Raw genomic sequence first — 25,271 nt, forward strand, 5'->3', positions numbered from 1 at the left:
AGGTGGAAGAACAAAAACTGAAAATTGGGGTTGAAGATGAAGATGAGAGACTAGAGGTCGTGAACTGGGTTCTGATCTGGTGTTGATTAGAATTCCAATTTTATGTTAAAAGGGTAATAAAGGTATTTCATCTTAATAATAAAATTAAAAAATATACAGCTGTCGATTTTTGAGTTTATTTTGGGTGTGTTTATATACATTAAATAGTATAGGGTATTTTTATAGTTTTATGTCTAGGAATGGGTATTTAACTAATTTTCTATACTCTTTATACATCAGTTTTGTCCCTACCATCAACTTCCGTTAAATTGATGGCGTGACACGTATGGAGCCCACACATCTAATGATATGGAGCCGCATGACAATAAAAATATATAAAGTTACGCATATAATATCCATAAAAACTTTAAAATAAAAATATATTATATTTTTTATTTAAAGTTACGTAGCTCTATACGATTGGATGTGTGAGCTCCACATACGTGCAACATCATCAATTTAACAGAGACTGACAACAAGAACCAAATTGATGTACAAAGAGTAACCTTAAGGACCAAAGATGTCAAACCAAAAAAGAAAGCTCAAGGACGAAAGGTGATGATTTCACGAACCTTAAGACCATTTATGATTATAAAAAAAAATCTTTGTTCAATTTCAAATTCCTATACGGATGGGATGGCATTTGAAACACCCCTGACAGAAAAAAGAACTGAGAAATTCTTTTTTAACAGAAGCTAGTGCTTTGCATAACAAAACAATAACCATATAGTGAACAGTAAACAGATATGGAATACAACAAGAAAGGCGTATTCATTGATATTGCCGCAGTGAATAAAAGAATAGGTGATAATAAAGGATGAAGCAAAATCACACTGCACAACTTCGCTAGAATAAACTAATGATCTAATCTAAATGCTTCTCTTCAATCAAAACTCGTTGCTGCTTCTTGCTTGTTGGACTAAGCTGAAAAAGAATATAACAATCCCTCAACTCAAACCTGTTAACTAATTTACAAACTGTCCCGAATTTACAACCTGCTACTGCTACTTCTATTTCCATTCATATCTCTTTTCTTCCTCCATCCCTATCCCGTTTCCTCCTTCGGACAAATCCAGTTGTAGATTCGCATCATTGTAACATCGAGCCATCTTGGCTTGTACATCATTGCCACCATCATCGTGAACATCAGCACTAGTTATAATCTTGGAATTAATATTAGTATCACATTAGTGGGAGATAAGCACCACCATGGCCTTTCCTCAGTACAAGTGGTCCAACATTGTCAGGGACCCTATCTAATGACTTCATGCATGCATCCATGACATCCCCAAAGCCAGTAGCCACAGTAGCCAGCTGCAACCGCAGCTTCAAATCTCTAGTCCTTTTCAACAAGCATCTAAATGACCTCCCCAGATACTTAGCCCATTCAGCTGGCAACCCTCCCCCAGTTAGCCAAACTGAGAATTGAGACTGGTCTCCTCTAGCCGCCACCTCGGCCCTATAAAATCTTGCTAGATCAGCAAGCATAGAGGGTTGGAGAGGAAGCACAGCCACAAATTCAGCCACAAACTCTTCCAGTACTTCCGGTTTGAGCATCTGGTTCCAAAGTACCAAAGCCCACTCACTCGGCTGGTTAAGACCATAGGCTTCAGCAACAATTAGGGCCTCTTGGAAACGAGACTGCTCAACAAGGGCCCGCCTGGCATTGGTTTCAGATCGGTACAGCCAATGAAAATCAGGCATTCGAATTTGAAGAGACACAAGGGAAGCCTGAGCGCACGCTCTGCGTGTTTTGTTGCCAGCATCAATGGATTTGTGAACTTCAGCAGCTTCAATGTAATAGCGCATGGAGTCTAAAAGGTCTTCATTCTGATCCTTGTCATAATGGCTGAACCACTGCTCCGATGACTGCTCTGCTCGTGACTCCAAAAGAGCAGCCGTTTCATGTTTCATGTCGAAATGATTGTAGACCTGTGAAAAATGAAGTGTAAAGATAAGAATAAACGTAAGTTATAAATATATTTTATAGCCTGGATTAAGGTAAAATGGCTAATTGGTCCAGTATTACATTGACCTAATAACCCTGTTCAATCTGAAATCTCCACATAAACTTGACAGTACTTCATAGGTTGTAAAGGTTATAAAAAATCATGACTGCTTATACTAACCATAGCAAACGCATCAAGGTCATTTGGATTAAAATGCTTCAGTGATGTGAGAACCGCCATTCGAAATCCTCTGACAGCCTCAGCAGTGCCAGCATTTGCATCTGCAGCAGCTGAATACTTCTGAAGAAGAAGATCAAGCTGACCATTTTCAATAAGAATTCCAAGAATGAAATTGAGGGCATGGAAGTTTCCTACTCCAGTTATGAGACGGGCCAAACATGAAAAGTCACCCTCAGACACATAAGCCTCAACCCTAGTAGCGGCAAGGGCTACAAGAACATCAACTCCATCCAGGCAAGATGATAATTTGTAGAAGTGGTGAGACAAAATTAGCAGCTCAACCTGGAAACATTTTTGAAAGCCCAAAAAAGCATTAGCTCAGGAAAATGAAAAATGGTCTAATCAACCGTATCAACATTTGATCTTTCAAATTCTTTTCCTGCATATGCTCTTTAGTTTCCTCTTCTCGCTTTAATTATTTTAATAATTTGACCAACTGCAGCAGAGAACCTAGTTATGACAGGATGCTACAAATAAAAAAAAACTTCAAATACAATAAATCCCAGCGACCAGGGTTGACTGAAACTATTAGCTTGATATACATTGCTAAACCATTTTTAGACTCAACAATAACATAAAGATACAATGTTCATGAATGAAAATTATAGTATTCATAATCATTAAATATGACTCTTGTCTATCAGAAAAAGTTATATTAATTTGTTATTGTTCATAAAAAGTTTGAATATGCTTGGTTACACAGATAATAATGTGAAACTTATCTCTAGTATATTAGTACCTCGCAGGCATGCGGTACTTCTTGTCCAGTAATAACCAAACGCATTAATGAATGTCCAATTTCTTGTTCTGAAGGGCAAAGCTCTGCCCACTTCAAGAAGTCTGAAAATCTCCACAATAAGGGAGCAGGTCCTTCTTCCTTTTGAGAATCCATATATCCTCCCCGATGAGCAGCCAATAAGCCCTGGAATGTAATTTGAACTTACTTTAAACTAGCATTTTTGTTGTCCATATGCAAATCAAGATCCAAAAATGGAACAATATTCCCTAATTGAATCATGTACAGGTTAAAGTACAGGTCAAGACTAAAGACATACACAAGTTCAAATATTTAAGCTATTTTGTTATATAATAAAAAATATACAGAAATTTTAAATGCAAAATACCAAGTTTAACCATGCCTCAAGTAAAAAAAGTGTGAATCTAAAGGGGAGAGGAAGTCCTACAACTATTACAACTCTGGAGATAGTCCTAACTAGAAAATTTAAAACCTTTACGGTCAACGATTATTTACTGACTGGATTTGAAAATCTACACATATTACATATCAATTACAACTCTGCAGATATTCCTAACTAGAACTATTGTGAAAACAAAAAACAAAAAACAACTGAATCGACAGAAAGAAATGGGACAGATGGCTTGTCTTTGGTTTTCTTTTAAATCAATTCATTACCAAAACAATTGGATAACGGCCTAGTAAAAACCCAATCAAACTTGAGGAAAATAAAATGAAAAAGAAACAAATACCACCTTAGGAAGAGAAGTTTATAAGAATCTAAAACATGAAAATTGTAACAACGTGCTTATTCAAGGAAATTAAAGGAGACACGTCTGAATGTGCAGTCTTGATTTACTACCTGGTAACATAACATAATAGATATATGGCAAGTCATCATTCATACATGTATATATGTATCACATATACACATTTTATACAGTCACAAGCCAAAGAAGTTATATTTATAAACAAACCTTTAGAAAGGATTCTGAAAGAATTTGAGCAATACTCGCTGCTGGCATTGAATGAGTTCTCACAAGGAGATGTGCCTCCTCAAATGATTCTTGTGCTTTAAGGGAAAGCAGCTGTAGCAATTCAATTGGCTGCTTATCAAATGCCTCCGAAAATGAAATACCTAAGATGGCTGCTGCTTTGGCGACTGCTATTATCCTCTTGCATAGTCCACGCCCACAACCTTCAGTAAAATTGGTTGCCAGACTCTCCAAAACCTTCCATATTCAAAATATCATGTAAATATAAGGACATAAAGTCCATTAGACAAGTAACAGAGACAAGATGGGATAACTGTTAGAAAAGAAAGAAGGGGTAGAGTCGGTAGACCACCAGTAGCCACTAAGAAGACCATTGAGCATGAATTAAAATTTCCCAGTTGAAAACCTAGTATATACTTTATACACATGAAGAGAATATGAACATAATGAAGAAACATCGCATGTGTGAGCAAGAGAGAGATAGAGGAGGAAGACGGAAGGGTGGATTCAAACAATAACCTGAATTGGGTCAACTTGATGCTGGTCAGTCAGTATATTGTATGACTGAATTATTGAATGCACCTCTTCGTCAAGCATTAATATGGATACTTTCTTACTTGGAGTTGACATAGCTGCAAGCTTCAATGCAGCATCCACAAGTACAAATTCAGATGGTACTTTCACTGGTGATAGCTTATGCTGGAGTTGCTTTGCAGCTGCTATTTGTCCAAATTCCAATAAAGAAAGAACAGCCCTTTCCAGCTCTGCAGGTCCAACCCTTTCTTCCCACCGTGAAAAAGACAGTTCCATTTTTAAGTTTTCGTCCTGAGACTGCAACTCATTTACAGTATTGAGAGAATTGGAACCATTATCAAGATCAGTGTTTTTTTCTGCGGAGTCCAATGGTGGCCGTCTCAATGGCATGTAACCTTTGCCCTCCGTTTGTCTTTGTACTCCCCCTGTGGTGAGTGGAAAGCTAGCGTCTAATACTTGGTTCTTGTGATATGCCAGGCTGTGTTCCCTTGGATCATGTTTCTCAATAGTTCTGTTCTTAAATGTACCAATATGATTGTCCATTTTTGTTATTATACTTGCAGTTCGGTCAATAATACTGGAGCTATTTTTAAGAGCAGGGTCACGACTGGAACTGCTTAAATTGAAGTCTCCTTCACTCTTAACATGTGCTTCTGATTCTACCGCCAAGAGCCACACTTTAGTCTCGATTTCCCGAATAAGATGAAGTGGATACACTCTGGTGAATTGATTACCCCAATCAATAAAGATTTAAAACAAAGATTTAACAATGAAATTAAAACTTTTGTATATACTTACGGACTGGCCAGGGTTATCATCCCACTTAACCATTGTAGAGAAAGCAGCAATAGCTCATGAAGCTCCCTAGCTGGAAGATCCTTTTCCAAAGCTTCTGCATGTTTGAGGAAAAATAACCCAGCCTGGAAACCAATTCATAGAAACAAGACACCATAAATGAATTTTAGTTAACAAATGTTTCAAATACAATGAGAAACTACCTGTAAAGCAGGGAAGGAATATCTGATGAACAAAGTTTGGCAATGGCCCCATAAAGCAATTCTCTCTTCTGGAACGTCCCAAAGAAACTCCTTCCACTCAGCTACCATCGACTCAGCCTAAAGTGGTTAACAGTAGAAAGAAAAAAATAATAATAAGAGAGAGAGAGAGAGAGAGAGAGAGAGAGAGAGAGAGAGAGAGAGAGAGAGAGATAGTTAAGACAGTACAAGTGATGCAATATTACCATGCTCACTTTATCTCATGGAGGTTAACATTTTGACCCAGGGAATCAACAGTATACATTAAAGATTTTGTAGAAAATATTAACCAAGGATATACCTCGACCAACCTTCCCCAAAGCACTCCACTCCGGTCAGCAACAATAATCAATTAGCGTCTATCAACTGACTAATATCTTAGTCAAAACTTCTCTTCTATAAACTATATGTGCTCAGGAGAACTAAAGATAGAAGTAGAACACTAACTTTTGTGAGCCAATAAAACCTACCTCTACTTATCACAATTCCTACAAACTAGTAAATGCAACATCTAAATGAGGTATCTTCATAGCTCTCTTAACCCTTTTTATTTTATATTTAAAAGTCATGTCTCTCAATAGATGGGTTGGAAAGTAAAATATTGTCAAGGGATTATCTAAATTTGGAAATTAAAAATAGGTAAATCAGATTTATAAGGTGCCAAGCTTCTTATTTACATTTCCTTTCAACTGTCTTTGATGAAGGATATAAGGAAACTTTAACCACATCTAACCCAATCAGTTCAAACAGTACCTGAGTTTCAGTTACATGATGAACAGCAGATTTCCAAGGTCCACCACTGGCCTCCAATTGTCTGGCCCAGTTGCGTGCTTGCTCCCAATGCCTATTATCCTCCAATGCTGTTGCAAGTGAAACATCATCTAAGGTCTCGCTTCCAAGGTGTAAAATGTCATCCTTGCGTAATAATGGCTCAGCTAAATTAATTTTCCAAAAAAGCCGTCGGTAGCATGCTGCTGCAGATCCTCCATCACCAAAATCAGTTGCAGCAAGGAGTTGTAGTAAGCATCTTTTTTCATAAGGAGATGGACACGTCAAAAGCATTGCATCCGCAGCTTTAATGGCGGTGGAGCTTATCCATGATGTACCAATCTGCACTTCTCTTCCTACATTTGACTGTAAGCGGGTTGATTCTTCTTTAAACCGGGCAGAAAACGAACCCAAATGAGCTGATGCTTCAGATAGGCGCATTTGTGAAAATGCCTGAGGTGGGAGAAAGAAAGGGTAAAAATATGAAACCTGTACAAGTGTTGATCACGTTTATTCATTTCCACAGCCCATGGGAAATGAAATTGAATACTACGCATTATAATTAAATTTACTATTCCTCAAAATGTTTCGACCCTTTTGTTGATTTTTACTAACACTTCCCCCGATATCAATATTTACATAAATCTAGACCACTGATCCTTCCACCACCAACATCGACAATTTCATTCTTGAGTGGTAAAGGGAACCCCACTTGTGAGGAAGAGCATTAGAATATAGGACAATGTTAGCCCACAGCTTAACAGCTCAACTTTAACAGTGGTAAACCACCAAGTTTTCACACACAAAACCCCAAAAACATATGCCAATTCTAGCTTGCTGCACATTGGAGACAGATTTGAACTGTCCACACAAACTGCCAGCTGTAGCAACAGGACATTGTATCCGACATAAAAAAGACTCACATACCAGCAGTTAGATTCCTTGTTTTTTTTTTTGGTCAATGATAAACAGCAGTTAGATTCCTTAGAAGCAAAGAAAAATGATAAACAGTCCTCTGACATAGTAAAAAAGGAATTCTCTTGAAATTCATATTAAAGAATCAATGATGAAAGGAAGGTGGGTTTTAATTTTATTCACAAACCTGGAGAGCACGTATGAAAGGTAAAAGAGAACATGAGGGAAGGAACATTTCAAAAGCCCTTAACAAAGGCAGGAACAAGTGTTGCTCACAAAGCACTGCAACCATCTTTGACAGCAAAGCAGGCCCTTCATCAGAATCACTTGAAACATTGATACTTTCACCACTTTCTACATTCCTTTCCCCTTTAGAACTAGGGTCCTGGGAATCAAATATTTGTGCATCCACAGGAGAATTTGAAATATCAGAAATTGCAACAGCTGACGGATCTCTTGAGATGGGCTCCAGAAGCCGCCTTCGTTTTGAATTCTGCCTATTGTAATGAAAAGTAAGGGCTTTAGTCCCTGACGGCAGGGAATTAGTAGCTTCCACAGCTGCTCCAACATTATTTGCAATTCTGGAAGCAATATCATTCACCTTAATGGACGAAGTTTCCCTATGGAATATAAAGTTGCAGTCAGATGCTTTGAAGTTTGCGAAGTGATGTATTAGAAAGAGCACTGGAGAAATTTATGTAACTAAAATACATAAAACAAGTGTGGAGTTAGCGAGTCATGACATAAAAAAGTTCAAACATATATAGTGTGATTTGAATACACAATCCGGGAAGCATTTCTCATAAATGGAATATGAGCAGTTACCTTGCTGCAGTGATTTCCAGCCAGACTGTTAGGCAAGATATTGGAGACACATCTGAAAAGCACGATGCAATCATTGCCAAAATCGACCAGGACAACTCCTTCGCTTTCATCAAAACGGCCTCTCCAGGAAATTTCTGCTTTTCACATTCTGCTAATATTCTAAAGAGTTCAACTGGGACACAAAAATTTTCATCCGGAAAGGAAGCTTCATTCTTTTTTTCTGTAGTATCTGAATACGAAGAAGAGCTAGCTTTTCTTCTTAACTGCATGCCTTTCAAAACTGTTGAAATATGAATTCTGAGACGTGGATCACTAAACTCCTTCGATGCCTGAAAAATGATATGATGAGATAAAATGCAATGTATTAAATATATGTCTGGTTCGCATAAAAAATAGTGTAATACATATTAAAATAGGAACAATAAGTACCACTTGGACTACTGTGTCAAACGGATATCCTCCAATCTGAGCTTCTGACAAAAATCCAACCTTAAAGAGACAAAAAGAGGGTAGATTCATAGTTTAAGAAATTTTCTAGTCACAAGCTAGATTCATTTTATAATTAATGACAACTAGAGTAGAACGATGAATACAAACCCAATCATTGTCTCTTGCCAATACAGAAAGGTATTTTGTGCTCAAGGGAAGGTGATGCATCTGACAAAAAATTGTGACTAAATTCCAGTGATGGCTTGCAGCTTTCTGTTGAGATCTTAACTCAATTCCATCACCATTGCCACTCAAAAGCCAAGAACCACATGTCTTTCCATCCACCATTGGAGGAAGGCTAGCCTTTTCCAAGTGCTGTAAGACAAGCATGAGAGCTCGTGAAGGTTGTTTACCAGCAGCTAAATTTGAAGCACCCTTTTGCTTAGCAGTACTTGAATTATCCTGGTGCAGATGTTCATCTGCTAGAGCACGAGCTAGAGATTCTGTTAGATCACTTCCATGGCTAACTGCATGAAATGCAGAACCCTTGGTTGAAAGCTGCTTTAAGCTCTCAATATTTTCACTAGATTTGTAGAAAGAAGACATCCGTCTCAAGGCAGCAATGTCTATGCGTAGCATGCTCGCAGAAAAGCCACAAAGCTCCAGGAAAAGAGCACATGAAGCCACCAACACAGAATCCTCAAAATTAATAATTGCAAGTGGCATGACCTAGAATAAAGTGGAACACGAAACTTCAAAGCACAATTCAAAGTAAGTCTTTGACTTCAATGTTTCTACTAATGCAAGGGGTTTCAGCAATAAATAAATATGTAACAGAGAAAAAAATCATCCAAGAAATAAAAATAGTGTTTATGCCAGTAAATCTCATTCACCAAAAGTATAACAAATTAAAAGAAAACTAAAACTTACAGAAGAAAGAAGAGACTTTTCACTTTCTGTTATAGGTCCGAGAAGTGTTTGAACATCAGCTTGAACATTTGTTTGTCCATGTGTTTGTGCCTCTGACTTCAATTTTTGAACTCTAACAGTAAGTAAATGGTTAAAAGCAGCTAGTGCACGTCCACGATGCAAATGGTGCTCCAGGCCAAGTGAATTCTCCTGAAGTAAAAAATATTACTAAGATGAGAGGTAGGAACATTGTAGTCATACCAGAGAAGCAAAAAACAGGTAACTATTTGAGATTTTATTTTATTTTATTTAAAATCAATGCCATCAAATTGAAATCTAATAACCCAATATGTTAACTAGAGAAAGAAGAATTGTAATAGAACAATTCAGTTAAACAATAATTGTACGAAATTATACGGACCAATGGCCATAAAGAACAAGAACAGTCAAAGCAATAGAATGGATATCCAATTCAACATAAAACCAAATACCAAAAAAATAAAAATAAAAATAAACTAAGTCAAACATTATTAACTGCCTCACATTCTGAAAAATATATTTTATAGTTCCACTCAGTGAGATATATGTATGTATGTATATATATACATAATATACCATTCAAATTCAGGAAAAAAAAAAAAAAAGGTTAAAAACCCATTTCTTATCCCCTCAACTAGAGGACAGAAACATTGCAGTTCAGCAGCAAAGCTACTGTGACGGATCGACCACAGTGCACAGCTCTCCTTAATGGTTCATTCAAAGATTCAAGCTAAATTGTCTGATATGAATAATTATCTAAAGATAAATGTAAACATATACCTCAAGTGCAGAATTATAGAGTTCCTCCTCAATGTGTTTTTGGATGGTTGCTTCCAAGGAGATTGCACTGATCTCAGCATCCTCATCGACGTTCATGACAAAATCTATATCTCTATGTAGCAAACCTTCTCCCACTGGCAGACCTGATACTGATTGCCATCCAAGAGGACCCTGCAATATCATACGAAGCACATGATACGATAACCCAATCCAAATAAAGCACATCAAAACCACTAACAAAAGAAGAGCACAGGGGAGAGGGAGGAAGGGGCGTCTGTATGAAGCAAGTAGCATGCCATTTCCAGACACATTTGTGCGCTAGTGCACAAGCGTGCCTGTACCTCATGAAAGAAGCTCAGTGATAGATGACAAATAACAATAAGAGACCTGGGCATAAAGCTGAATCAACCTCCGTACAGCCTTCGGAAACCAGCACGGCAGCATTTGTAGAAGTGAAGTATCACGTACAGAAGAGAAGAATATGTTGTCACGCCAATTTAAATAATCTGATAGAGCTGAATTGAGAAAATTGTAAATTGAAAGGCAAAACGAAACAAATGATTCTAGAAGTATAAGTGCTTTACGGCTACAAAAATATGTTCACGAAGCAGGGTGGCTAAAAGCTAACCGTTCTTTGCTTTAGGCCCCAAAAAATTGGAAGTTGCATCTTGCCCAAAACATGCTGATACAAATGCTTGCCACAATGTAGGGAAACGCTGAAGAGTGGGCCTGAGATTCTCTAGTGTGCACTGGGCTGATGTGCTGCTATTCCTTTTTACACTACCACTACTCAGGCAACTTTGAATTGGGACAGAGGCATACATCAGTGTTGCCAAAGCTGCCAATTCCCCCCCTCCTTCTGCAATGTCATCAACAGTACGAATTATTTCATCCATCTCTGGAACACTGAGGTTACTTCCAGGAACTAGATTACACGACATGATCGCACGAGCATTGGAAAATGATGCTTTGTACTCACACCCCTTAACCCTAGAGAGGAGCAACCATCTTGCCCATTCACAATCTCCCTGTATGAATGCATTGCAGAAAATAGATGAGACAAGCATGATCTTTTGGCAAGAATAAGATGGTAAGGGTTAAGTCACAGGACCACATATATTGCCATAACTGAATAGAGGTCATAAAGCAATGTAGAAGAGTGACAAGGTAGACCATTGGAACAAAGATTAAACAAAGCACTCATCAAGCTTTGCAAAATATATTCTGAAATTACACCATGAATTTCTTAGCAAAATAATTCAGGTGTTCAATAATTTTTTAAGTTATTCATATGCAAGGTTCAGAAGCAGCCCAGAAAGTAAGTTCAGAAGCAAAAACTGAGAGAACCACAGGAAGTTCAGAAGCATCCCCAGGAAGTTAGATTTCGGCATCCTTGTGGGCTTCGGCATCTCCAGAGTTTGGACACTATTCTTTCTATTACACTGTCTTATTGGAAAGCTGTAGTGTCTCAGAATCTTGTTATTGTTGTCTGCTATTTTAATGTAGTTTTTTAGTGCCTTTTTTTATGTTATTTAATTATCCCCAAGTCAAAACATCCTCTTTGATGTAGTAATCACAATATATTACCCTAAACCAATTATAGTTTAGGGTAATAAATTGTGATTTATCACAACATCCTCCTACCTTAAAGCTTTGCTTTCTTCTTGAAATAGGGTTTAGGGTAATAAATTGTGAAAGTTGGTAAACCAACTATTGTGATTACTATCACAAGGTAGAAAAACATATTTACGAGATACCTATCATTAATGGCCATTAGTTCATATCCATAGAAAGGCCCAGGCGAAAAGGGCACGGTTAAGTTAAGCAGGTAAATGAAGGCTCTCTCTCTCTCTCTCTCTCTCTCTCTCTCTTGCTAAGTGGTCTTGAGGAGCGGCAGTTTGAATTTATTGAACTGCAGTTTGCAATGCGGCGTTCAAGCAGTATTTGGTGGATCAGTCAACAGGTGAATGCACACGTATGCTTTAGAAGTTGAAGAAATTAAACTTCCAAAATAATAGAATCATGGGATTTAAAAACTGCCTGTTAAGTTTTATTTTCTCACTAATAGTGGTCTAAGGAAGAGCTTAATAAGTTTTATTTGCTCACTAACTACGGTTTAAGGAAGAGCCACAAGCATTAAATAATTACTAGTCATAGCTATTAAACTATGCGAATCAAATATGACTTCTTGAAATATGGAATAATGTGGGAATCCTAGCTTTCTGTAAACAACCAATGGTTATTTAGGAAGATTAAAAAAGGTTGAATACGGGTTTCTATCTAGGAACTCTTTTGAAAGGGATAAGCATTAGTCTAGTGTTATCAGCTCATCCAAAAATCAAATATCATCTTATATCAAAGGTTGGTGGTGTTGATATAGGACAACAGAGATGATTGCTGCGTGCAATTATGAGCATTAGATGGCAGAGCTTTTAGTAAACAGGAGGGGTTTAGCGAAGAAACAATATAGGATCACTGTATTGTTAAAAAAATCAACGAGATAGAGAGGAATAGAAAAGGAGGATATGAGGGTGCCTAACCTTTTAAGAAAACCTAAGTTTTTATTCAACCAGAATCCAATTTTACATTAAAAGAGATGCTTTTATTTATAGGCTTTAAATGTTAGAGACAGATGCAAATGTTAATTGCATTATCACTAAACATCAGCTGCAAATGTTAGAGACAGATTCATATTTTAAATATTAAAAAAAAAAACACGAAACAAATTCTAAGGGGAGCAAGAGGCAAACCAAATTAACCTAAGAGCATAAACAAATATAAACAGCCATTAAACTAGATAAATGGAAATCAGAGATAGAATAGATTTGTGAAGCTCGCTAGAAATCTTAAAACTTACTGCAGCTTCCTGTAGTGAAGAAAGTGAATCATTATCCAGTACCAACTCATGCTGGTCAAGGTAAAGGTCCAGAAGGTATGGCAAGTTATACCGTGCACAATGATGTATCAGTAGTTTATGTAAGGCCTGCATGGTACTGACATTAAATGTTCCAGAATCATCTGGAAATTGTGGCTCTGATAAACTCTCAATCTTATCATCTTTGGAAGGCATTTCATATTTGCTAGTAATAAAGCCAGAACGGGCAAGCAGAGGTAATATATCTAAGGTGCCTTCCCAATATTCCTTTAAGAAAATTAGTTTTCTAGCAAGTTTCTCTTCCATCAGCATCCTTAACCACATGGAGCACATAATATTACATGAAAACCTGAAAACTTTGATTTCTGGAACATCCGTGCAGACAGCATCCAATTCTTCAAGAGAGCATAAGTAATCGCCATAGTCAGGTCCCCTACTGCATCCAAAATTTGAAGCAGGCTGTAACCCATCCAAGCTGACTTGGAGGCTTCCAACTACTAAAATATGTGGGGGAATAAGGTCCAGGAGTCTAGAGACTTCCTCCCAATCATTGTGACATACATGGTACTCAAGCTGTGATTCCCACAGTACATGCACACCCATAAAAGATGACTGATCCAAAACTATCTGTATTGAAATAAGTTTATAAGCTTATGAATCAACCTCTTTCCAGTTACAGAAAGCAGAAAGGTATGAAAAGTGACTTACACGGTCAATGATTCTTTGGTCATAGAAGCTAAACCATACAGCAGCAGCAGCCCAGTATCCAGCATAAGCATTATCTTCATCCACCATAGGAACAGAGGGATTTTCATTGACATTTGTCCATGAACCAAAAACAACTCCATCAATGTCATCACACTCAATGGAAAAATTGTTGAATGCATGTGAATCCAGCAGGTGCAAATTATATCTCTTGGGCAAACTTGAACTTGCTGGAAATCGCATTAATTCTTTCTGCCGTCCATGAAGCGTTTTCCAGAAACTACTGCTAGGGTAAAGCCTCTATTCCAAGAAAAGTTTGAATAAACAATGGTAAGGCAATTTTATCAAATCCAAAAGAAATCATACCACATACGATCATAACATCTGGGTGGCACTTGAAATCATACCAAATATGATCCTAACATAAGAAAGACATGTAAGTACAAATTTATGTACCTCAATTAGGGATATCCGATCCAATATCTTCCACTCATATGGCCCCAGGTAACCATATCTACTCATCTCCTCAGTGATTTGCATTCGAAGAGATCTTCTCACTGTGCCAAATAATAACTGCTTGAGGCTAGCTTCTACATCCTCTCCAAGCCTTTGCAACGTGGCCACAGCAAGTCCAGATTCACCCTGTAGGTCAAGTAATATACTTGCTTCAACATAAAAGACAAAATCTTCATGTAGCTAACTGTTAATAAGTTACCTTCAAAAATAGGTCATAAGCAATAGCTCTTCCAATATCACGGACTTCAGTGAAAGTATCATGAGGCTCTTTTCCAGAAAATGAATCCCTTGAACGATGAAGATGTAGCTGAAGAACTGCTAAGGGGAGACGACCGGAGAGTAAAGCATCATTGACTACTGCCTTAAGGTCTAAATTATCTATCTTCCAACGCGCTATCATCTCTTTGGGATTTTCCAAGGGAAGAACCCCTTGTGGCACAAGAGCAGATACTTCACTTAAATCCTCTGAGTCCAAATGGACTGAAGGATCTACAGGTGTCAAAGCAAGCTTCTCAGAATAATTAAAGCCAGACGTAGATACAGGAAAATAAGCTTCATGCTGTTTTGATGTCTCCAAAGATTTGGGGTCTACGGAAATAATTGATAACTGAGACTCATCCTGTGATAAATCATTGTCCACTACCGTTGATTCTTCCCCACTTTCCACCTGTAAAATAGATATGATATTACTTACATTAACTATTTCGTTTTATCTCTGGAGTTCAATACCTCATTCAAGAATTGTTTTTGGTGCAGTAAAGCAAAAACCAGGAATTTTAAGTATAAGGCAGAGGAGGAGCATTTATTCTGGGAGTAGAGTAGACATTTGGCATCCTTGTGGGCTTTTTTTTCAAAACATTTTAGAAACATAGTCTGATTTTATCTTCACCAGGAAGGGGGGAAGTGATGTAGTAATGTTTTGATTGTTCTGCTCGTGCAGATACTTTTTACTTATTCGCTTTTCTAAGGAGGGCAATTTGTCCTTTCCTTGTACCCCATTTTGTTTCTTAGATATAGATATATATATATATATATATATCCGTGGCACTATGTTTTTGACACAAGTTTTGACACAAGATTTCAACCATTAGATTAGAATGGATTGAATGGCTAAGATTAACTCAACTAATTTTACAATTTTTAAGAAAAAAAAATATTGAAAATAATTATTAATTGACTTTCTCTTTCTTATTTCTCTATCCTCAATCAATGTTTTATCAAATCTCCCTATTTTGTCGTTCTCTATCCTCTAGAATTCTTCAGTTAATGACTTTCCCATCCTCCTCCTCTTTCTTCTAAAGCTTTACAGGTTTCTGATTCTTTTTCTTCTCCATCCCTAACTTTGTTTTTTGTTTTTGTTTTTTTTACTGCTTATTTTTTGGGTTGTTACAGTTATACATCGATTATGACTCTCAAAGAAAAGGCTTGGCGATAACACCCCACCCACACACACACAATGAACTGCAAGCAAACTGTCTTTTGCCATATTTTTTTGAAGTATTATTAATCATAATGAATAGAAGCTAAATCTTGTAAGCCATTAAGATGTTAGAAAAAAGCATATATATATATATATATATATATATATAGAGAGAGAGAGAGAGAGAGAGAGAGAGAGAGAGAGCAACACAGAGTTAGACCAACCAAACCGTAGAGAAGAAATATTGCGACAGATCTGGGCTTTTTCCTTTTTGGTTAAATATTAATATCCTATTTTCTCTTCAATATTGGTAGCTTGAGACAGATTTTCTATGTCGTGGGAGAATGCTCAGTTGGTGTAGATGACAATGGCAAGGGAAAGGTAATGGTGAGGTTTTGCAGGATATTAATTGAGAGGAGAGAAAATGATAAGAAAACAAAAGGGGAAAGATAATTGAGTGATTTTTGGGATTATCATAACTAATAAATAAAAATGAAATTTACTTCGCATTAGAGATTTAATTTAATTTTAAGTAATTAATGAAACATAATCTCAACCATTCAATCCATTCTAGTCTAATGGTTGAAAGCTTGTGTCAAAACTTGTGTCAAAAACATAGTGCCACAGATCCGCCCCCTATATATATATAATTTATACATGTATGTATGTATATGTACATACAGGATCTAAAATGAATGTCCACAAGAGTGGGGAGTCTCCTCCCAGCCATCCTGGGGTCCATAATCTCATGCTCACAATTGACCAAGGAATTTGGTGGTCAACTATGGCTGGATCAAAAACCCATGGACTTTAATTCCCAAAAGTAAAATACTTGGTTGGGATTTTAACTAAGTTTGAATGTCAATTATTGAATTTTGATCCAACGGTTAGTGACCAAGTATATTCATGGTCGACAGTGACAGAGATCAAAACTCTACATGTGTTCTACATGTGTATATATACATATATATAGAAATTTTCTTTGTCCAGATTGTCTGACATGTTATATTGCAAGACTGCGAGTCTGGACCATTGATTAGGTAGACTACTGTTAAAATGTGTGGTCCAACTTCACTGGCAACATAATTGCCTTGAAAAACAAAAGTGGTAGCAACAAAGAATCTAGATAGATGAGTGAAACAGCTTACGAATTCTTGGCCTGGCCTCTTGTACTTTGAACCAAGTCGAGATTGCAGATTTCGAATTATCTCCAAAAAGTGAGCCATCTCACGAAGCCTTCTTGAGTTTGAGATTTCATCTTGTACCTTTTGTGGTACAACTGGTGGAAGCAAAAGCATCTGGGTTCTGGCATATTCATATGCATCTGTCTTATGTTCTAGCAACCAATACTTACGAATCATTTTGGTTGAAAAGCAAGTGGCCAATGCAAGAAGCCTGAAAAAAGAATGAACAAAGTAAGTTCTGCAATCTTAAGTATAAAAAGAACTGTAGACGATACACGTATAGTGCTCTTGCTCCCCATAGCCCTATGTGGAAAGCACAAATTGTTATCTAATAATAAAAAATAAAAATGAAAATAACAACCAATGCAAAAAGTGCACAAATAATACAAAGCATAAACCATTCTTCCAGTTCATAACCGAAGTCCACAGAGCAATCTTGGTGCATCCACAAGAACATCCATTACATTCAATGCAATTTGGTAAATGAATTTACCTTGATGCAGCAGAAATCTCATTATCATTGCCAACTTTATGAATCATCAGATAAACAGCAGCAAACAGCAATCTTAACACACCTTCTTCGGCGAAATTGACACCCACAAGCATTTCTAATGATCTGTTCAACCACAAAAATGAATGAGAAATACATCCAAGATAAAGGAATAAGAGATGCTTTTTTTATTTGGTTAAAGAATGAGAGATGCATTAGTTCTGATATTTTCACAAAACCAGCATATATTGAAAAAAAAAAAAAAGGAAGAAAACACCAATTAGATTCAATATATGTATTGGTTATCACTTCAGTTGTCAGCCAAGGAGATTACTAGAGCTTTTTAATACAATTTTTTTAAGTCAAGTGTAATGGGGCATACTCAGAACTTTCCCCCTTTAGCAGGTCTCAGTTTTGGATGGTTCTACTTTTTCATGTGTCTTTAACAGGCATCAGCATAATTAACCTATCTTGGTTTTAATACCCCTACTATATCATAAAATTATAGTTGTGTTCACTTATAAGCGTTTAACTGCCTGAAAAACAAGATATTTTGCTTATTGGAGGGAACTTTTGTACTGAGGGATTCCTGGGATGCTGTTCTGTCTGTTAGTTTAGGTTTTCTCTTTGGGTTCTTTGGCAAGTTTGGATGCGTTTGAGGCAGGCTCAGATCATTCCAATATTTTCTTTTTCATATAAAAAGAAACAGAATTTTATTGCACACGTTTAGAGAAATGCCAGAGCTCAAAAGACAAAAATAAGCACAATGTTCGAAAGACAACTTTTATATACATCCAGAAAATACCATCCTAGTTTCCTTAATTGGAAAATTTCAGATTAGTTAACATATATCGTTATCTCTACAAGAGAAAAAAGTTCTGTAACAATGTTCGAAAGACAACTTTTATATACATCCAGAGAATACCATCCTAGTTTCCTTAATTGGAAAATTTCAGATTAGTTAACATATATCGTTATCTCTACAAGAGAAAAAAGTTATGTAAAGATGATATTAACAAAGTTTTTCAACTTCAAAAGCATGATTCCAAAATGCACTCCAGTTAATTAACAGAGCTGTACAGACAATTTGAATTATAAGGATTCATTACCAACAACATAACAGACCAGTAGAAACTTTTTTCTTATAGGAAACAAAAATTCATTAAAGAGATGAAATAGTACAAAACAATGGACAGAGTGTCTACCATAAGCAAGCACCAACCACACTGCAGAAGATCAGTTCCGATACTAGGCAACAACAACGTAGCAACAAAAAAATATAGAATCATACCGCTCTATCTCATCAAATTTCAAGTAGTCCAATGCCAACTGAAGCCGACGCATACGAGATATTTTCAGGTTCCACCCTGACATTGCATTGATTGATCAGAATTTATGTCAACATGCCTTGAGATGCAGAAACTCTACAAAATTTCAAGCATCCAACATATTTCTATACAAAAAGAAAAAAGAAAAACAGAACTAATATTTTTTTTATAAAGTTTTTCAAGTGACCGTATTTGTATTTTGGTCTTTTTACTATTAATGCATGTTTAGCGCCTCCTATTAAAAGCATATCTATAATAATTGCTCCCTAGTAAAGACACATAAAAAGTAGAACCATCCCTCGAGTGATAAGACAGCTTTCCCCACTTGAAGGTGCTCCATTTTTCAAAACTATTGAGAACCTTGTTCAAGTGGCTCATTCCAGCCTTACTGGAATTGGCACACACACTGCCTTACCGATTCACCATGTTGCTCAACTTATAAGTGCAAGTCTGACCCCACATATTTTTGACATTAAGCACTTTATCTCAAAGGAATTTCAGATCTGGGATTAGCCTTTTGCCTATTTTCTGTAACTTTAGCTCTTCATGCACTCTTTCATGGTTATTGGGTTAGTTGTCCTGACACTCACCATTCAACTTCGGGTTTCATGTGCTCTATTGGGCCCCAACCTAATTTCTCAGAGTTCAAAGAAACAATTCATTGTCTCTGATTGGCGTGTCAAGTCTCAATATCACTCGCTTTCTTAATTCTCAAGTTTGTTGAGACTGTTTGGATTGTGCACCTTCTTCCCCAGCTTCATATGCCTACTTCGATGCCACTCAGCACTACAGATGGCTTCCAATCCTGTTTTCCATGCTTGCACCAAACACATTGAGCTTGATTATCACATCAGTCATGAGCATGTACACTCTGGAAGTTATCATGTTCATTCAGTTTGTTCCTTCCACAGCTTAGATTGTGTATTTCTTCACTAAAGCACTTCACAAGCACTGCTATATGCTTTGTTGTTCCAACCTCATCTTCCCAAGACGTTGAGTCTGTTGGGGAGTATTAAGTAGCTTCTCCAGTTGTCTCTTAATGTGTTTTTCATTCAGTTCTTGTACTTTCCTTTTCCACTTCTTTGTAAGCTACTCCTTAGGCCTTACGGTTTGAACTATTTATTAAGCCTTTAAATTTTCCACTACCATTCAATCAGACCTTTATATTTTCCTGTAATTAGTATGGATACCTCAGTTGAGATAAATACAATCCCTCAAAATCTTCAAATCCCTATATTATCATTGAACTTAAAATTCAAACACCCCTAAGTCCATTTGGGAGGCGTAATTTCAAACCTAGGGATCCAATAAAATATTGTAAAGGTAAATTTCTAGGTTGGACTATCACAATGCATAAATTTTTAGATTTGTATGAAACAAAAAAGAATAAAACTCATCAGATCCTTGGTTTGTATTGCATATAGTAATTTCAAATATATTGTATTTGATTATTTCAAATAAATTATATCTTAGTATTTTAACTTTCTTCTAACTAATCTAGGATTATTGTCAAACCCAAATCCTTTCTTTCAAACAAATATACCTGATAAGGCGGGGGAGAGAAGGAACTAGATTAGTTAGAACTCTCCCTGCTTCCCTTTTCCTGCAATCTCTCCCTTCCTCCAACAAATCCAACACTTCTACTTTTACCGCCATTTCCTTCATTTCCTTTTTTTACATCTCCAAAAAACTCCTTGTCATTCTTTGTTTTTTCTGTTATCCATTTCAAATTCTTCATAACATTGTAACCTTCCCAACCTTAAGTCTTCTCACTAGCCCACCATTCTTTAAAGCATCTTCTGAACGAATGATGTTCCAGCCACATATTTTCAAATAAACCATACCTAATAAGCCAAGGGAGAGAAGGAGGTTGTGGGAAGAATTAGCCAGGATGTATGTGCTGTGCGGGCCAAAATGGTTCATTGGAGGGGATTTTAATGTAATGAGATTTACCACAGAAAATTATAGTGGAGGATGGGCGACGAGGAGCATGAGGATTCTTAATGACTTCAAGCCTAGTTAACAGTCATGCAAAAATAAATGAAATAAGGAAAAATGTACTGCATTGTAATTGTATTTAACCATTTATCAGCTGGCCCGAGCAACAGATTCTAACTATAACATGAAATGTAGTTCCAGCACAGTCTTATGGACACCAAATCATTAAGGATATGAAGTTAAGGGAAAAAAAAATTCTCTTAACCAAATATTGATATTAAGTATATACTATTCAATGGGATGCTAAAATTATGCAGAGCACTAAATTCTTACCATTTTCCAAACATAAGCGATCTGCCTCTTCAGCACTTTCGTACAGAAGGACTCTGTCCAAAATTTCAACATTCCAAGGTGACCAAGGCTGCTTAGATTCCTTTATTTCCCTTGCGTTTTTGACTGGATATCCAATGCCTGAATCGATACACAACTGCCGACATCCAATAACTTCAACGGGAAGAAAATTTGATGAGACTGATACAGAAGGAAGCACCACTGAAAGACCACCTTCTGTCACCAAATAAAAACATCCCTGGAATGTGCAACCCACTGCCTCTCCAATAAAGGATTCTTCCTTCCCTTGGAGATGAACCATTTCACACCCACTATTCAAAAAGTTGTCATCGTGAACTGCAGGCTCAGCATGCAGATTGAGATGAACGATCTGAGAACCCCTCGGGTCCTTCAGATTGTGGTTCTTAATAAGCCGAGTAATTCCTAATGGAGAAAAACAGATAGAATCATCCTCACTAAATCTATAAGTGGGAAGAAAGATCTTGCGCATCAGGTGTGATTTCTTTTCAGAGTCGTAGCACTTCTGATCAGTTACTTTTGATGAAGCAGAAAAACCACTCAAGCATGAGCTGCCCTTCCCTTCTTGTTTAAGCACATTATTTCCACAATCATCCAGGAAAGAAGATCTCTCATTCTTCATGGATGGAATAATAGATTTCTGTGAAGCAGATATGTTAGAATATACTCTTTGGTGGCCTATATCAGAACCACCCACCTCCCAAGCAGCCAACATGCCTAGTCCTAGATGTTGACCATGTGGAAGTAATTTCTCATTTGTATAATACTTGTCCGGTATATAGTCACCAGCAGAAATCACATATATTACACCAAAATCATCAACAGCAGCTATTAGGGAGGTATGTGAAGCAGCAATTAACCTCTTAAATATTCTTCTACCAGAATAATCACCACATTGCAAAACTGGTTTGTAATCAACTCCATCAACTTGCAAACTATGTTTCTCAGAACCCACAGACACTGTTTCTTGCTTCTGAAAATCCAGCTGAGGGTAGAGTCCTAGAGTCTGTAAAATATCTAGATGTGCAACATACTCACCTGACATTACTGCATAAAAAACAATTAAGCCAGATGCATTTAGACAAACAAGAAGGTTGTCAGAAAAGTGAAAGTCTATCCATTCTACCACTGAGCGAATTTTTGGACCTTCGTCAAGCTTCACTGAGGAAACCCACTGAATTCCCCAACGGTCTAACCTAGCAACAAGAAGTACATTTTTGTTGTTGCTTCTTTCACTTTCATCACTAGCAGGATCAGTCTGTGTGAAAACGAATCCAATAAAGTAATGTGAATTGCTTGAGAACACTCTAGAGCATTTGTATGAAGTGTTCATTCCAACACCAAAAATATTAGACAAAATCTCAGACTTGAAATGTTGACCAGATGAAGTCAAATGCAAGTTTACAGATTTATCACTCTCTGACGTGTGACCTCTTTCCTGCCCGCACCCCATACTCGGTACGGAACCAGTGTTAGAAAGGAAGTCCAGAATCGGTAAATTACTATTAAATAAAGCAAATGAAACAACCTTTGCAGAGCAAGGAAACAATGACTTTTCCGGGAACCTGGTCAACATGCTACCATTATATTCAACATTTTCAACTTTCGTCAGAAAAGATTGCAACCATCTCTTAGAAGCAACACTGTTTCCATTGGCTCTGTTTAAATCAATATTTCCAGTGGCTTCACAACTCAAGCTGCTAGGTTCCTCAATATCCATATTATCAACTAAAGAGACAGAGGGCCCCCACTCCACCCACCTGCCTTCCAGTGCGTTTCTGGTACCTGCAGTGTTTCCAGTGGATTCAACAAAAGCATGGACCATCACACCTTGCTTGCCAGATACAAACAAAATTTCACTAAACAAAGCATCCTTGTGCTGATTATAAGTATCCTCACAGATACCCCAAGCCAGAGAGTTAACATCACCAACAAAAGGGTAAGTTTTGGATCTTGAAATTTCTCTTTGAAAAGTGAAATCATTATCAAAATCTAGTGTTGATCCAGAGGTACATGGCATATCACCCCTTCCTGAATCTGACCCGCCAGGTGCTGTCAAGTCTTGTGAGCAGAAAGCAGATGAACCTGGACTCTGAAGACTTTCATCAGAGTTACTCTCCAAATTATTACTAGCTGTAGAGTTCCCTGCAAAAACAATCAAAAAAAGTGTGATAATACAAATTAAACAAAACTATGGCAACACAATAAAGTTATGAAAATTCACCTGTAATTAGAGGAATCAACAAAGCTTCACACTGATACGAAAGCAATAATAATAGCTGTCTTGTCGGAGAAATAAAAGCTTCACGAAATTCTGACAGGTTTAGCTGGGCCTGAGAAGAGCCCCATTTGTGCAGCTGCAGTATAGCAGGTCCCTTATCACCCAAAGACAAATCCATTGCAATCCTCTAAGTAAAAAAAAAAATCAGAAAATAAGTATTTGGGTGCAATTATGAACAGAGAAAAAGCAGGGACAGAATTAGGATACCAAATCTATTGAATAGGCAGAGCAATAAGAAGAATACAAAGATGGAGAAAGCCTCTTTAATGTCTACAGGATAATTAAATTTTGGGTATGCACACGATGGTAACTTTTCATTCAAAGATGATAGGGGAGAAATGAAAAGGAAAGAAAAACAAACGAAGAGGAAATTTCCTACTGCAAGAAGATAATGCATGAACAAGAATGTTTTCCTCTGAGTGTGTATGTGTAACTTTTGAGAAAAGCTCGATTGAACTGAATCCTAAACCCAGATAAAGCCTGTTACCTGTTGCCGATCCGATTACCTATTCATAGGATTAACCAGAAGAGAAGGAAGTTAGGACCGGCTGAAAGAAGGACAGCGGGGAAAGTTCTCTAACCTGGGAAAAACCTTAGAATCCGTCTTTTTTGGACATAAATTTATTTACCCTATATTCATCTTCATATATATATATATATATATATATGTATGTGTAATTACCGCAACAAATGGTTGGACCCAAGATTATGCAAAAACCTTCATCAGAAGGTCTTCTTTTCCATTTCTATTTTTCCTAATTACTATGGTTTAATCTTCATAATCTATATAGAGCGTTTTCCTATTGTTCGGAGCAAACCATTTTCTTGGCACCCAAACAGAATAAACAGCAACAAAGTTTGAAATCCAAACTAAAATACTAAGAAATTATAGGTTCAAATTCCAATCTGAGTGATAGAAAAGGTTCGAGAAAGAACCGGAAGCTTGTACGGATTGCTTAATTAGCGAACGCCACCATCTCTACGACTCGAAAATTCTCTGTCGCTTTCTCTAGGTTATTCGAGCTCTACAATTGGAGGTGAAATCTTCAATTTCTCATATAGGACACTGGACATGGAGGTTTTGGAGCTTACAGTGGGGAGCGAGCAAACGCCAGAGAGGGTACAGAGAAGAAGGGGAGAGGATCTGCTGTGCCCAAATTGTCTCCCCTCTATGTCCTTTGTTGTATAAAATGTTGCCACGCGTCACTCTATTTAACGAACTCAAATCCCAGCATAACACTGTTTCTTACCCCGTGTTTTATCTTTGGGGAAAGTTGTAATGACGCCACCGTTAGTATGTTTGTTCTTACCTGTAATGTTGTTCTTAGAGCAACTCCACCTATTTGTCATTTGTCATAGCGACGAGGGGGGGACAGCCATTATTCACGTAGATAGTTGCTGCCTTTGCAAAAGGTTGTGGTGTTTCCACCAATTGTCATGGCAACAACTATTCATATGAGATATGAGGAGAAAAATTTGTATAGAATTTTGGTGTGGAAAGTGAAAACTACAACTAAGTATTTATTTTAAAAAAAATTTGTTGTAAATAATAAGGTGGAGCCCACCTCCAATTGGAAGAGGCTTTGCCTACAAAAGGGTTCACACCCTTCCTTTGTAAATACACATATGAGAAGAGTGAAAACATTCAATGAAAAACATCAGATTTCTATGCTTGATCTATCTCAATTCCCTCTCTCCAATTCCTCTAAATTTATAACACGTTATCAGCACGAATTCGCTTTCAAATATACCAACTGAAATCTCTGATGAAACCCAGATTCTTTCCCCTACCTTCCTCCCTCTCTTGCCATTTCTTCAGCTTTCCTTGTATGTCTCTGTGTTAGAGAGACAGAGGGAGATAATAGAAAATTGTCAAGCAATTGATGCAGCAATTTTGGTTATCAACATCCAAGTGGAAAAAAAAAAAAATTTGGTCTGTGAGTGCAAGTGAGATCACGAAGACCAATCCTAGC

General features: G+C 37.1%; 1 protein-coding gene across 3 annotated transcripts; it reads right to left on the minus strand.

Annotated features, from left to right (window-relative positions):
- On the minus strand, positions 768–24,480 carry LOC18772520. 3 transcript variants are annotated; one of them, XM_020567010.1, is made up of 26 exons: positions 24,235–24,480; positions 23,242–23,425; positions 20,982–23,150; positions 18,674–18,749; positions 17,386–17,508; positions 16,857–17,103; positions 14,488–14,955; positions 14,229–14,414; positions 13,776–14,072; positions 13,050–13,694; positions 10,821–11,220; positions 10,580–10,707; positions 10,193–10,363; positions 9,395–9,583; positions 8,633–9,193; positions 8,465–8,524; positions 8,036–8,364; positions 7,398–7,830; positions 6,281–6,748; positions 5,492–5,608; positions 5,292–5,413; positions 4,479–5,211; positions 3,942–4,196; positions 2,968–3,150; positions 2,169–2,510; positions 768–1,971 (listed from the first exon to the last, which is right to left on the minus strand). In XM_020567010.1, exons 2-26 carry the CDS (start codon positions 23,414–23,416, stop codon positions 1,222–1,224), a joined length of 9,627 nt encoding a protein of 3,208 aa, XP_020422599.1. In that variant the 5' UTR covers positions 23,417–23,425; positions 24,235–24,480; the 3' UTR covers positions 768–1,221. The 3 variants fall into 3 exon arrangements, with proteins under 3 accessions (XP_020422599.1, XP_020422598.1, XP_020422597.1); XM_020567009.1 differs by having other exon boundaries at positions 10,580–10,698; positions 20,982–23,162; XM_020567008.1 differs by having other exon boundaries at positions 20,982–23,162.

Source organism: Prunus persica, chromosome G6, assembly GCF_000346465.2.
Source record: "Prunus persica cultivar Lovell chromosome G6, Prunus_persica_NCBIv2, whole genome shotgun sequence".
In the NCBI taxonomy this organism is placed as follows: domain Eukaryota; kingdom Viridiplantae; phylum Streptophyta; class Magnoliopsida; order Rosales; family Rosaceae; genus Prunus; species Prunus persica.